This window comes from Sabethes cyaneus, chromosome 2 (assembly GCF_943734655.1).
Source record: "Sabethes cyaneus chromosome 2, idSabCyanKW18_F2, whole genome shotgun sequence".
NCBI classification, from domain to species: domain Eukaryota; kingdom Metazoa; phylum Arthropoda; class Insecta; order Diptera; family Culicidae; genus Sabethes; species Sabethes cyaneus.
In genome coordinates, this window is record NC_071354.1 from 160,635,393 (window position 1) to 160,649,560 (window position 14,168).

At 39.1% G+C, this 14,168-nt stretch overlaps 1 protein-coding gene across 1 annotated transcript; it reads left to right on the top strand.

Moving 5' to 3' along the window:
• Window positions 1-9,793: 9,793 nt before the first annotated feature.
• On the top strand, window positions 9,794-14,073 carry LOC128737953 (protein PDF). Its single transcript, XM_053832737.1, has 2 exons — window positions 9,794-9,898; window positions 13,676-14,073. The coding sequence occupies exons 1-2, from the start codon at window positions 9,794-9,796 to the stop codon at window positions 13,886-13,888; spliced, it is 318 nt and encodes a 105-aa protein (XP_053688712.1). The 3' UTR covers window positions 13,889-14,073.
• Window positions 14,074-14,168: the final 95 nt, after the last annotated feature.

Below are 14,168 nucleotides of genomic sequence, written 5' to 3' on the forward strand. Positions count from 1 at the left end.
TGGTTTCTCCCACACCACTTGCTTACAAGTAGCAACGGCAGTGCCAGTGACTATAAAATAGCACACTAGGTTCGCCGTCTGCTCATTTATCGCACGATCGTACTGACGGACGGTCAGTATTTTGATAAAACTAATCCATTTCTACTTTACAGTGATTTGGTATTTCCTATCACTCCTGTATTAGCGGGCAACCATCATCCTAGGGTCTAAAGGACCGAATAGCAACATCCATCTATATATTGGCAACAGTAATTATAGTACTGATTTTTAAGAAGTGCTATCAGCTCAAACATAGTTCTTTTCAGGGCCACCAAACAATTTCAAACGGTTTTACCTTTGTAATACTATAACAAAGGTTTAAAAATTGGTCGAAAAACACGAAATTGATCCGAGGCCCGAAGGGCCTAGTCACATATACCAATCGATAGGGTTCGACGATTAGAGCAAAGCAATCTGTGTGTGTGTGTGTATGTATGTAATGATTTTTTCTATCGCCTTTTTCTCAGAGATGGCTGAACCGAATCGTTCGTTATTACTTTTGTTTGAAAGGTATTATTGCCTAGTAGATCACTACTGAGTTGTTTCGTGATACGACGTTTCGTTTAAAAGTTATAAGCAAAAATGTGAAAAATACGTGACACGGGTTTCTCCGGAACTACATGACCGATTTCAACGATCTTAGTATCAAATGAAAGCCCTTATTAAAATTAAATTGTTCAAGAATTTGTAATTGAAAACAAACAAGCTGTTTAAAAGTTATGCTTAAAAAACCTGTTTTGACAAGGTAATAATTATCGCCTGTTTCTTAGAGATGACCAGACCGATTTGTGCGCTATTAGTCTCATTTGAAAGATAATATATCCTAATAGATCACTATTGAATGAATTTTTGATTGGATGTTTAATTTGAAAGTTACGAGCAACCGTATGCACCACACCAAAATTAACAAAAAATTAATCCAGATTTTAATCAAGATAATTAACCTAATTGCCATTATTTTAATATCAAACGAGAGGTTTTGACACTACGAATATACTTGCAAAATTTCATAAGAATTGGTTTTACGGGTCAAAAGGTATTAACCCTCGAACACTCACGCCTACTTTTGTAACGCAGTTACTCGCGCGTACAATAGCCCAAAACCAAAGAAAGCGTGTCCACTAGAGTTTTGACTGGCAAAACTTGGTTTTAGGTTTATCGAACCTTTGGAAGAGTTTCTTGAAATTGAAAGCTCTATCGTTTGGTGGAATTCAAATTTTGATTAATCCCCCTAAAAGTGAAATAAAATATTTTTCTTCAGTGTCAATATAACACATTGATGTGTTCTGCAAAGTTATAGAGCATATTATTACAAGATATTTTGCTAAAGACAGTAACTTTCTATCTCTGCAGCGAAGATAGAAAAAACTTATTTATTGTATATGAATTTGTAAAATCAGTTTTTCTATTTTTGCTCTTTTTGTAATTGTTGTATGACTGTTTCATGTATTACAAAATTGTACAAATAGTAAAAATACTAGTACTAGTAAAAAACTTTGCTCAATATAGTATACCTGTATGTTTGCTTGTTTAGGAACTGTAGAACTTTGATTATAAAGAATACCCTAATTTTGACTCCGAATTACTCGACTACCAGCAGACGGATACGTTTTAAACATTTTAAGTTTGCTGATAGTTTTGCTGCATACATTTTCCCAACAATTTAAATTATTAATGCATTGAATAATTGACATTTTGACGCACAATAAGTTTGTTTGTCAATAAATTGACATTTATGACATTTTGCGCACAATAAGTTTGTTGAAGAATATACGTTAGTTAAACAACGTTTTGTATCTTTATAACAATATGGCGTTGAAAACCCTACACGTGTTGTACAAAATAGTGCGTGGGTAAACGAAGGTTATTACAAATTGATGAAAATTATTCAACAAACTCTATTGATGTGATTCAAGTAGAATGGCATTACAGGAAACTATGCATAGCTCAAAAACCTATAAACTAGACCTTTACTAGACAATGTATATGTTAAAGAATAAGATTTCCTTTTACAACTTACTTTTATTTGCACTTACTCAGGTTAATAACAACTTACTTATCCTTACTCAACAATTTCATGAAAAAAGGATCTATCAAAACTTAATAGTGTTCCTATTTTGTTCAAATTTTGTAAACTTATTCAATTTTCAAAATTTTTATGTAAACCAACGCACTACGCAACAATAACCAATAGATAAATTATGTTCCGAAGACGATTTCGATTTCTATCTCAAATAGCAAGTAAGACCGCGGTATAACAAAGGTTCCTTTCACCACTAGGTGGATTAAATCGGGTTTTTTTCAAAACCACCATTGATTCAATGAAGAATTAAATCAGAACTCAAACAATGATACTCACAAATACTCAAATATGCATATGCCAGAAATGCAGTTTACATTAGTCTTTGATTTAATGATCAGACATAAAGTTATACTTCATCGATTAAAACATGTTATCAATATAATGAGTATTATATGACACAGTCCTACGTTACCCTTTCGTACAACCCTTAGGGCTGTATACCTTGTAGTTTTTTTTCATCCAAAAACAAAAAAGAGCAGCGGATGGCACGAGAAGCAATGGTGTTTTCGCGCACCGGCAGCGGGAGCTGGACACACGATTACGGCGCTACCAGCAGTGATGGTATCGCCACTATGCCACCCGAGCATAACAATTCTGACGGTTTCAGCCCGATGAAATTCATCTCGCTGAGCAAATCCATTGTGAGTAACTCGCAAAGCGGCAAGCAGAGCTGGTTGTCTTTGGATAAGTTTGTTAAATTTATCGGTACGACGAGGGATAACGACACGCCGAGAAAAAAGATAGACACCGTACAGACAACAACAAATAAAAGGATTGCCACGACCAGCAAAGATTTGCGGCGGCTAAAAGTGGTTATGCAAATGTTTTCTATTCTTAATATATCAAAAAAAAAAATAGAATAAAAATAAAGTGTACCTAATATAAATTTAAAGTATAAATTATAAAGTGTATAAAGTATAAAGTGTCATTCAAGTGTTATTGGCTGCCATCAAGCACCTTTTATTCCACACCTGCTCTTGGTTGTGCTACTGATACGTTTGTACGACGATTATTCGACACATATTCTACAATTCCTCTTAGCAATGCAGCTGATGCGTTTGGGCAACTTTCATTCCACTCTTATTCCACACTCACTCTCAGCAATGCTGCTGATACGTTTGCGCAACACTCATTCCACACTTATTCCACTTTTATTCCCCACCTTCTCGCAGAAATGCTGCGCAACATTTATTCCACTGTTATTCCACACTTGCTCTCGGCAATGCTGCAAATTCGTTTGTACAACATTTATTCCACTTTTATTCTGCACTTGCTCTCAGCAATGCTGCTGATACGTTTGCGCAACGCTCATTCCACGCGTATTCCACTATTATTCTGCACTTGATCTCCGTAATGCTGCTGATACGTTTGCGCAATGCTCATTCCACTCTTATTCCACTTTTACTCCACAATTGCTCTTGATTGACACGTTTGCACAACGTCTGTTCGACATGCATTTTCATGGTAGCCTTTAAGCGACCAGTATTCCACACCTGCTCTTAGCCGTACTGCTGATACGTTTGCATAACCTTTATTCGACTCTTATTCCGCACTTATATAACAACGTATAGATGTTGATTAGAAGCTAGGAAAAATTAGAATATGACGTTTAAACAACAGACAATTCAGCATATTCGCTAATTCAGCACCGAATGCTTCCACACAACTCTTATTCCACACCTGCTTGTTTAGGTGCTGCTGTTTTGTTCCTTGGGTGAGTGCTTATGGATCAAAAGATGGCGGGTTCAATTCCCGAAAAAAAGACATGCATTTTAATTTAGCTAGCTTACTTAGACGAATTAAAGTTATTCAAAATTGAAAATGCTGCGTTCACGGCAAAATAAAAATGACGCGTTCCATTTTTTTAAATTTAAAAATAGATTTTTTTGGCTGAATGAAGGTTGATGAAGCGTTTATTAAGCGAATGGAAAAGCAGATTACAAAACTATTTCTCGTTCTAAAAATAGTATTGACAGCATTGCGCAAATTGGCTATTTAAAAGCGCAAAAAGGTTTCTATTAAGCTTCATTGCAGCTTCGAAAGCAGCTATTATTTACCCTGAAGCTTGATAAAATCACCAGATTTAGATGTTTAAAAGCTGAAATCAGCCACAAGTTGAATCAGCTATAAAAGCGCTTGATCAACCTGAAATTGTTACTTGGGAAGAATAAACCCGAATGTCGCACGTCGATTATTACGGTTTTCAACTGCAACAACAATATCAGAGTATGTTCCACTTCACCTGGCCGGGTTGCCAATATCTGCGGTTCTGTAGTAACAATCCTCCTCCCGTAAGGCTGGTCAGCTTCATCCTCGTGATCAGCTCTTACATCCAATACCGCTATGTTTGAAACTGGACGTCGAACCACTGGCTCTTGGAACCACTTCGTTCTTTTAGTGAGCGTCGACAAATACTCACGAATCCATCTTTTCCAGAAGTGATCTAGATTCCTTTGAGTTAGGTCCTTAAGTCCCATATGTTCAGCACGCTTCTTGTGGTATTTGTAGGTACCGCAGGTTGTTTTATTCCGCTTGAGCTCCCTAGAAGAAAATAGTTTGGGGTGAGAGCTTCTGGTTTCATTGAGTCTAATGGCAAATAGGTAAATGGACAAGAATTACAGAGGCGACAAGGTATTCAAAAACCGCTAAATTTTGAATCATAACGTAGAGTTACCTTTTTTGTGATGGTACTCTCCGTTTTAATTCAAAATTTACCCCATCGTTCTGCCATCGTTTACCCCAAAGGCCATCGTTCTGAGTAACCTGCTCCATTTTGAGAACCGATAGAAATCTATACCCCCCCTCATACTGAAGTAATCTCATAGTGGAGGAAACAGGGTCGCAATTCCTCTTCCGTATACTGTATCGATTGCTTTGGCTTTGGCCATTCATTTTAAGGTTTATACAAAAATTCAGATCGCTGATGGATCGGAATTGTGTGACTTATAATCACTGCCAATAGCAACGATGCTCTTAAGTAGCCCTGCAGCTCTCAGCTCCAGTCGCGGTTGCTAATATCTGCGGTTCTGTAGCGACACTCCCACTCTCTCTCTGTTCCACACACCCACACACCCACACTCTCTCTCAAACTCTCTTGCACTCTATTTCTCTTTCAGTCTGGTTTTCACTCTCATTCATTCTCTCTCTCTCTCTCTCTCTCTCTCTCTCTCTCTCTCTCTCTCTCTCTCTCTCTCTCTCTCTCTCTGCCTTTCACTCTTTCTAATTCTCTCTCCTAGTAGACTCCGGGACTCCGGGGTGTGGAGTTAAAGCAATATTTTGTCATTCAGAAGTTAACTATTTCCTATATGCGCTTCCGGAACCTATTTTATGGCCATCGAACGGACATTATCACTTCCTCGAATTTATTTGTAGTTCATTAACATGCTCAAAAAATTCTAATAACTTTGATATGTAACATAATTACCTTTTGCTGGAATCGGATATTGGCCACTTTTCTGGGACATTCAGAATTTGTTATTTTTGCTGGAATCGGATATTTGCCACTTTTCTGGGACATTCAGAATTTGTTTCCGGCTCACTTACTTAAGTTACTTAAGGGGCTTGCCGTTTTAAGACAAAGCCTGTTGAACAAGGTTACTACAATTAACTCGGTTGTAGGCTTCCGCTCTCCAATTCCTCGGACACCAAGTAATCTCCGCTAGCACTCGCTCCACCTGGGCTAACCATCTTGCGCGCTGAGCTCCTGGTCGTCTTGTTCCTACCGGATTTGAGGCGAACACCATCTTTGCAGGATAGTTGTCTGGTATTCTTGCAACATGGCCTGCCCATCGTATCCGTCCAGCTTTAGCCACCTTTTGGATACTGGGTTCGCCATAAAGCTGTACGAGTTCATGGGTCATCCTTCGCCTCCATACTCCGTGTTCATGTTCGCCGCCGAAGATCGTTCTTAGCACTCGCCTTTCGAAAACTCCGAGCACTCACTGGTCCTCCTCGAGCATTGTCCATGTTTCATGCCCGTAGAGAACAACTGGTCTAATAATCGTCTTGTACAGGGTACACTTTGTACGGGGGCTTAGTCTGCTTGACCGCAATTGCTTGTGAAGCCCATAATAAGCACGACTTTCGCTGATAATACGCCTCAGAACCTCACGGCTGGTATCATTGTCGTTACCAGTGAGCCAAGGTAGACAAATTCGTCCACTACCTCAAGCTTACCGCCGTCGATCGTTATACTACTGCCCAGACGACAGCGGTCGGCCTCGGTTCCGCTGGCCAGCATGTACTTTGTTTCAGACGTATTTACTTTTAACCCAATCTTTTCTGCTTCGCGCTTTAGTCTGGTGTACTGTTCAGCGACAGATGTTGTGCCGATAATATCCATGTCATCGGCAAAACAGACGAATTGACTAGATTTGTTTAGGATCGTGCCCCGCGTGTTAATATCCGCTCGGTTCATAACACCTTGTAGCGCTATGTTGAACAGCAGGCATGAGAGCCCATAACCTTGACGAAGCCCTCTGTGTGATTCGAATGAACTTAACAATTAGCATTAGCATTAGCATATGAGGTTGCACACATCGTAGATGGCTATATAATCGCATTATATATCTGGGTACGTCCGAACAACCGCAGGGTAAGTAGGTAGGAATGTTAGTGATAGCATCTACTTTTGAAAGTGCAGGGAGGCCATACTACTTTCATAGATGTTACATGTAAATAGAGGATATCGGGTTAGTAGGGCAAGGTTAACAATAAGGATCGTGAGGACTCAATAATAAAGTATGTATGTATAGTATATATGGAGTAAATATGGGCAAAAATAGAACAATCTCACCAGCAATCCAACGAGTGAAATATAATTGCGTCATTTGAGCATCAGTGCATCTAATATCCAATAATTTATTTGTCGTTCTGATATCCATGTGCATTATTTAAACTTGTTACGACCAAAGTTTTCATTGTACAGTAGGCGGTACTTCATGAGCTAAAACGAAACAAACAATTAAAATAACATATTAGGCTTACCTGCTACCAAGTCCTTGTGGTTCAGCCGTCTGCCCAAAATCTCAGTTTTGAGATCAGGTATCTGGAAACCACGCAGCATGGCACCTCCTAGCTTAGTTACTCAATAGAGTATTACCGGGTATGGCCGCGCGGAGGCGCTAGGTAGGTGCTTGGACTGGAAAAAGCTATGTTGGTCGCTTTCTCGTTTGCCTTCTCCATTTCATACCCTGTTTCGAATGAATTTGACAATCCACCCGAAATCCGAACACAGCACTGTGTACCATCCATCGTAGATTGAATCAGTTTTATGAGCTCCTTAGAGAAGCTGTTCTAGTCCATGATTTTTCATAACTGTTTCCGGCCGATTTACGGTTTTGAAGTCAACGAACAAATGGTGCGCGAGAACTCTGTATCTGGCTCTTTTGAAGGATCTGCCGCAGTGTAAATATTTGATCATTGTAAACTGACTTCAACGAAACCGGCTTGATAAATTCCCACAAATCTGTTCGCAATTTATGATAGTCGGCGGAAAATGATTTGGGAAAGCTCTTTGTAGGCGGCATTGAGAACGGTGATCGTTCGATAGTTCTCACAGTCACACATTGGCCGTGTTTATAGATCGGGCAGATAACCCAATCTTTTCACTCCTCCGGTAACTATTCCGTATCCTTAATTCTAACAATTAGCCGGTGCATACAAACGGCCAGCTTTTCTGGTCCCATTTTAATAAGCTCCGCTCCGATGCCATTTTTCCCAGCTGATTTATTATTCTTTAGCTACATAGCGGCCTCTTTAACTTCGCCTATCGTTAGGGCTGGCACTTCTTCCTCGTTTGTTGCACCGTCAAAGTCGCTTTCCCTGTTGTCATGGTTCTCCGCCTGGGCGCCATGCAGGTGGTTCATCGTCTGTCAGAATACTGCCATTCTTATCCCGACACATTTCGGCTCGCGGCCAAAGCCTTTCGCATTTCCTGAGAACAAGCGTTCCAACTCTGTATATTCCTGCTCTGCGCTTTTTCTTCCGGAAAATTTGGTTTCGCTGCGTCTTCTTCTGTTGTGTCTTTCCACGTTCTAACGAATGCCACTGCGCATCTTGGCCGACCGCGCAGCGTTCTCCTCATCCATCACCCTCCTACATTCATCGACAAACCAATCATTCCGCTGATTCCGTGCCACATGCTCGATGGAGCTCTCCGCTATACCACTGATGGCTGTTTTGATGGTGTTCCAACGGTCCTCGAGAGGGGCTTGGTCCAGCTTGTCCTCTTCCGGCAGCGCAGCTTCGAGTGAATGCGCGTAGTTTGGGGCGAGGTCTGGCTGCTTCAGTCGCGAATGTTGTTCACAACGGAGAGTTTTGGGCGCATCTTAACCATCACTAGGTAATGGTCCGAGTCAACATCGATAATTTATGTCGATAGTCAATAAAAACGTGGTCGATCTGTGATTCTGTCTGATTTGGTGACCTCCAGGTGTACTTGTACTTCTTGCGTCCATGTTCTTGTTTCCGGCCCAACGGAGACTGTATCCGGAGGTGCATGTATACTATTTTTTAGTTCTTGTCCAAATCTACGACTTTGCTGAACATTGTTTGATTCTATTGTGTCGTTGAATCTATGTAATAAGCATGTGTATACGGGTATCACGTCGCTCACATTATGGTTAAGCTATCCAGAAACTGAATTCTGTTACGTAACGTTATATTGTTTAAACGTAATTGCAGTGTTACATAAACCATACCACAATGTTACAGTGTAATGTAACAATGCTATGCTTAGAATTTCAACCTTAACCGCAAGGTAAATTACAAAGCAGCATGTTAGTAATTGCTTGTAATTTTGGTAATCAAATAATTTAACAGTATGTTACCAAAAAAATGTTGAAAACATTCATTTAAATCATGTCAGTTATTGAGACACGTAGCAGAAACATGAATAAATAAAAAATATTAATTCGAATGAATCGATATGAATGAAATAATTGCGTCACGCTAATTTATTTTTAGCTTACCACATAAATTGCAACAGTGCGTCCTGCTGCGGAACAAACGTCACAACTAACGCGGTTTCTTAAGAACACGTTTTTATTCGCGTTGAACAGATCAATTCGGCTGTATGTCATTTCCAGCCTTTGGCGGATAAAATAAAACTGGAACATTTTCCCTCGTCACAGTTGAAAAGCTATTGGATTGGTATTATTTACAATCATTAGCCACATCCGTTGCCTTTATGTATTTGTATTTGTTAAGAGATTTGTAAATAAAAGGGCACGAAGTATACTACAGCGTGCCTCTTCGGTCTAACAGAGCAATAAACATACGTAGTGTCCCTATCCTATCCGCGCACATGGTACCTGTAATTGACATGGTATCGCATTCTCTCAAATGTTTTATTGAAAGACGCGTTCGAAATACGCACATCAGCGGTCGTAAAGCCTGGCATCCACGTAGGGGGCCATGGCATCATCATACCGTCCTCGATCTCGATTTTCCTGTCAGGATCATAGAAGCAGACCACGTGTATAAACGAAATGTATTGCGAGGTGTTTAGTATAAATTGCTGAACAAAAGAGGACGACGAGCAGTTTGAAATTTACTATTGTGCCACGCGGATATCGCAACAGACTAAAGTTTCTCGCGATTAAACGCCTAAACTTACCGGTAGACTGCCAGCCGTAATAAACAGAAAGGATATTTTCTCACACAATCACAATGGTTAACGCTAGTTTGATTTCCCTATTGGTATTCTGTTTGTGCCTCGAAATAAGTTTTGCCATGCCGTCTTACGATGATGATAGATTCAGCCAAGATAGAGAAGTGAGTGTTAAAAAAATGTTAATAATAATTAAAGGTATTAAGGACGCCGTTAAAATGATTAGAAACTAAATTTGTAAATCTGTTTGTAATAAGTGGCAGTTTTTTTTTCGCATTTCGGGGGTAAAATTTCAGTTTCAAATATGACCAAATGCTAATCCTAATAAACCAATAACAACAACAAATATGACCACCCCGAAAAGTGATCAAGGTTTGAACGCTTATCACTTATGGGAGAAACCTACTCTGAAAGGTCGAAAAATGATAGATTTTCGCAAAAAAAAAAAAATTTCGAATACTAAAATTATAGTTAAGTGTTGGGATATTTTGAGTACCTTTTTTTGGGGGGATTTGACTACTTTGTTCCATTAATTTGAACTTTTGTAGTCCCAGATAACACAAAATCGTAATAGAAAGTTCACTTTAAATCGTTTTCATGTCAATTTCACATTGGAATTGTATAATGATTAGAGTATGTCAAATCGAAGTGAGCAAGAAGTTGTTTTGCAGTCGTGCGTGTCTTCATATACAATTCATGACTGTGAATTATAAAGCAGTATAGACGATTGCAATATTTGATTATATCTTAATCATATATTCAGGAGTATTAGTTGCTACGCAAAATAGAATTACAAATAATTGTCAAAATTTTCGCACGTATATCGCCTCCACTTTGGTACATATATGTTCTTATATGGCGTGAAATATAACTTTTTCGTTCAGATATGATTTCGTATATCTCAGTTGCAATCGAGTAATACAAACCAAATGGTTTACTGGGCTGGAACTACTAGCTGACGCCCCCGATTTGGCCCGGCTTAGTCCCGCACTCGAGTCGTTTGGTATTTTTTGCTTGGGCTTGTCTTTTCGTGTCTTTTCGGTTCGCCGCTGGTCCTGACTTATCTTTCTCAGCTGCGTTTCACCAAAACGGAAGTTGAGGATGAAGTTACGCTCCAATAAAATTTTTTAGCGATTCTTTATCCAAGTGTAACTTTCATTCTGCATGATGGTTCGGGTTAGTACGATTTATAATTCTCCAATCCGTTGTGCTTAAACCGTCATTTTGACTCTCTATGAGTCTTTTAAGCCGCTCGTCGCTGTAATCTGCGCTCAGCGGGAAGAACGCGTGGAACATATCTGGACGAGGTATGTTTTTTTCATCCACTGCAATCAGCTCAGCGTTCTCCTAGGGGGTAAGAGACCGAGTCACATCCTTCAGCCATATCGCAATTTCTTGATCCTAGCAGGATTGGACTAAGTAACCACTCTTATAGCTACATTTTGCAAACTTCGGTTTTATTTTGATTTTTTTGGATACCAGAATAGTGATTATTATGCTAGTGGCAGATGAGCGTGTGGATGCCCTCTAGAAAACAGTTCCTTGCTGGCGGTACGTGCGGGGAACTAACGAAGTATCGGAGAACGGTTTTCAAGGATAATTTTGAAGCTTTAGGTCAATCCCTAAATTGTTACGTTTTACGTTAAGAAAATTCGAAAAATCACCAAAATGGCGGCCATTTTTCAAAAAAAGATGTTTTTTCATCAAAAATCGCTCGTAAAAAATTGAAAAATTGAGATATCAAAAAACGGCTGCGTAACAATTTAGATAATTCATTTTAATTTTAAAAAATTCAGCTAAATCAGACCACTGGATTCTGAGATAGACATACCGCCAGCTGAAAAAATACGTTTTCAAGAAAAACGCGTTTGAAGTTTCGTACAGCGATGCACTTCCCTTAAGGCGAGCCCACAGTTTTTGACGTAATTTTTCAACAAGATCAGATATAAAAAAATCCTTCTGGTTTTTTGCGAATTTATTAATGTCGAGGAAGATTTTCTACGACATAAGACCTTGAATTTAAAAAAACGGAAAAATTTCCAAGTACCTACTAGAAAAATAATGAAATACTCGAATACGCTTAGACACACTGTGATCTTGATGAAAATTTTAAATATTTTCCTTCTTGTAGGGTATTCTTAAAAAAAATCGAACCTCTTTTTGGTTGATAGTAGCGTAAGAAGCTTTAAAGTCAATGAACAGATGGTGCTTAGGGATTCACGTTAGCGATGCTCCAACATTCTGCACCGATCATAACTAACACGCAGCCGTATTTTCCGACTCGCGCCAATACTGAGCTGAACATGAAAGAGCTGAACATGAAATTGTATCTCGGTGCCAATTTCTTTTCGGGGATACGTTAAATTTGTAGTAGAACTTTCACGTTCCTTGAGAACGACGTAGCTGCTTCAACTCTGCATACTCCTTCTAATCAAGGCAGAGCTTTTTCTCCCGGAAGCTTTGTATTCGCTATATCTTTTTCATTCTGGGTCTTTCCATGTTCTTCCATGATGAGTGGCGCTGCGCGTATTTGCCGCCCGTACAGCACAGGAATACACATCTTGAGAAGGAGACCAAACTAGATTACAGTATTCTAAAATGGATCTGACATATGTAACGTATAAAGTTTTTATAGTATAAGGATCCTTGAAGTGGTAGCTAAATCTTTTAATAAAACTAAGCATGTTATTAGCCTTGTTAACAATCGTGTTAAAATGGTCTACGAATGTCAGTTTTGAGTCAAGAATCACTCCTAAATCTCTTACTTTACTACATCTTTCTACAGATTGTTCTCCAAGACTACAGTTGAAGTCATTTAGTGTATGTTTTCTTGTATATGAAATGATGTTGCATTTTTTAATATTCAAATCAAGAAGACTCTTGATGCACCAGTTGTAAAAAATGTCGATCTCTTGTTGGAATACTTGAAGGTCTAATCGAGTTTTAATTTCCATGTATAATTTCATGTCATCGGCATAAATCCCGTACAGCAATAATTATAATTAATTGGTGAGCGTCTCAGTACTAGAATTAAAAGCAATTTCTCAAAAAAATCTCGTTTATACGTTGATGATGCTTATGTTGAAGAATTGGTCCTTGATTTTTAATCTGCACATTTGAGGACTGATTGCGCACCTCCCTATCACCCGTTTCCGTTGCCCACTACTATGAAAACTGTACCCGGCCCAAGTGTATTGTCGCAGCTCTGGTAGACGGTTTAGCCATTTTTGGGCGTACGTATTGTTGCACATACGCCCTTCCAGTACACCTCCTGCAGGACGTCGAACTTGTGGCCTCGGTTATTTCAACCCGTAACTGCTTTAGGGGTTTTCGCTGATCAAAGTTAAAAATATTTTCCTTAATTAATCAGCTCAGAACGGTTCCGATGAAAATAACAAACCGAAAAGAATAGCTTATATTATTTCTAATCTAATCTACCTAATCTAATCTAATCTACCTAATCTAATCTAATCTCACACTAACGCGGCCAACTCTTGAAAGCATCCTGGAAAATGACGATTGCTTGAATCAATCATTTTTCTTGTCAACGGCCAGGCCAATTGTGCAGCATGTATCGCAGAATTCAAAGAAATCAAGTGGAATCAGAAATAATACTTAATTCCATTAAGCTACTTAAAATCAAGGGGAAGGAAGAAAGCGTAGACCTCCCGTAACAAACGCTTCCCATATAGATAATGATTTATTTACAGTTGTTGGGAATATCTTTGCTATAAAAGATTAAGTGATACTCCGGACCTTCGGGGCGACCTAATGGCATTTAGACCAGAAGCCAGGCTGCAATTGGCCAAGGTAGGGGGTGCTTTTTCCTAGATGCCTTCCCCATTTCATACCCTAAGAGAATAGCTTATTTCATTTGTGCGAAAAATGTTCGGTATTTAAGTTCAACCCGTTTAGTAATCGTATGATTATTCTATTTTTAGCAATACATCAGGCAGTTTGCGGCTTGGCTGGCCAACCAACCGGAGGCATCTCTGAACGACATCATGACAATGCCACTATGCAGACCCTGTTTGTATTCCACTCACCCCATGGAGAGTTTCAACGTTGCCCACAATCCCTACGTGAAACGGAACTCGGAATTGATAAATTCTTTACTGAGTCTACCGAAAAACATGAACGATGTTGGAAAGTAAATTGCCGTGTGATCTATGTAACGTGGTTCTCCGGTCTATTATCAACACCATCGGATTATGTTTTATATGCATAACGGAACACTCCAGTCGCCAACAACAAAAAATTGAAAGTCACTGTCAATTTTTGGTTCACCAGTTCTGCTGCGATGTCACGAACAGAATGATGTAAAACAAATCCATATTGATGTTACCACTAGGATGTACGGTAGCTTACTTAGTATAAATGTATGTATGTATATGTAAAACTTTGCATTGGAACCATAAATTTAAAAAAAAATCG

Coding starts and splice junctions, on each gene's coding strand:
- LOC128737953 (XM_053832737.1), top strand. CDS start 9,794: ATGGTTAACGCTAGTTTGATTTCCCTATTGGTATTCTGTTTGTGCCTC. Junction 9,899..13,675: donor GATTCAGCCAAGATAGAGAA/GTGAGTGTTAAA, acceptor TTCTATTTTTAG/CAATACATCAGGCAGTTTGC.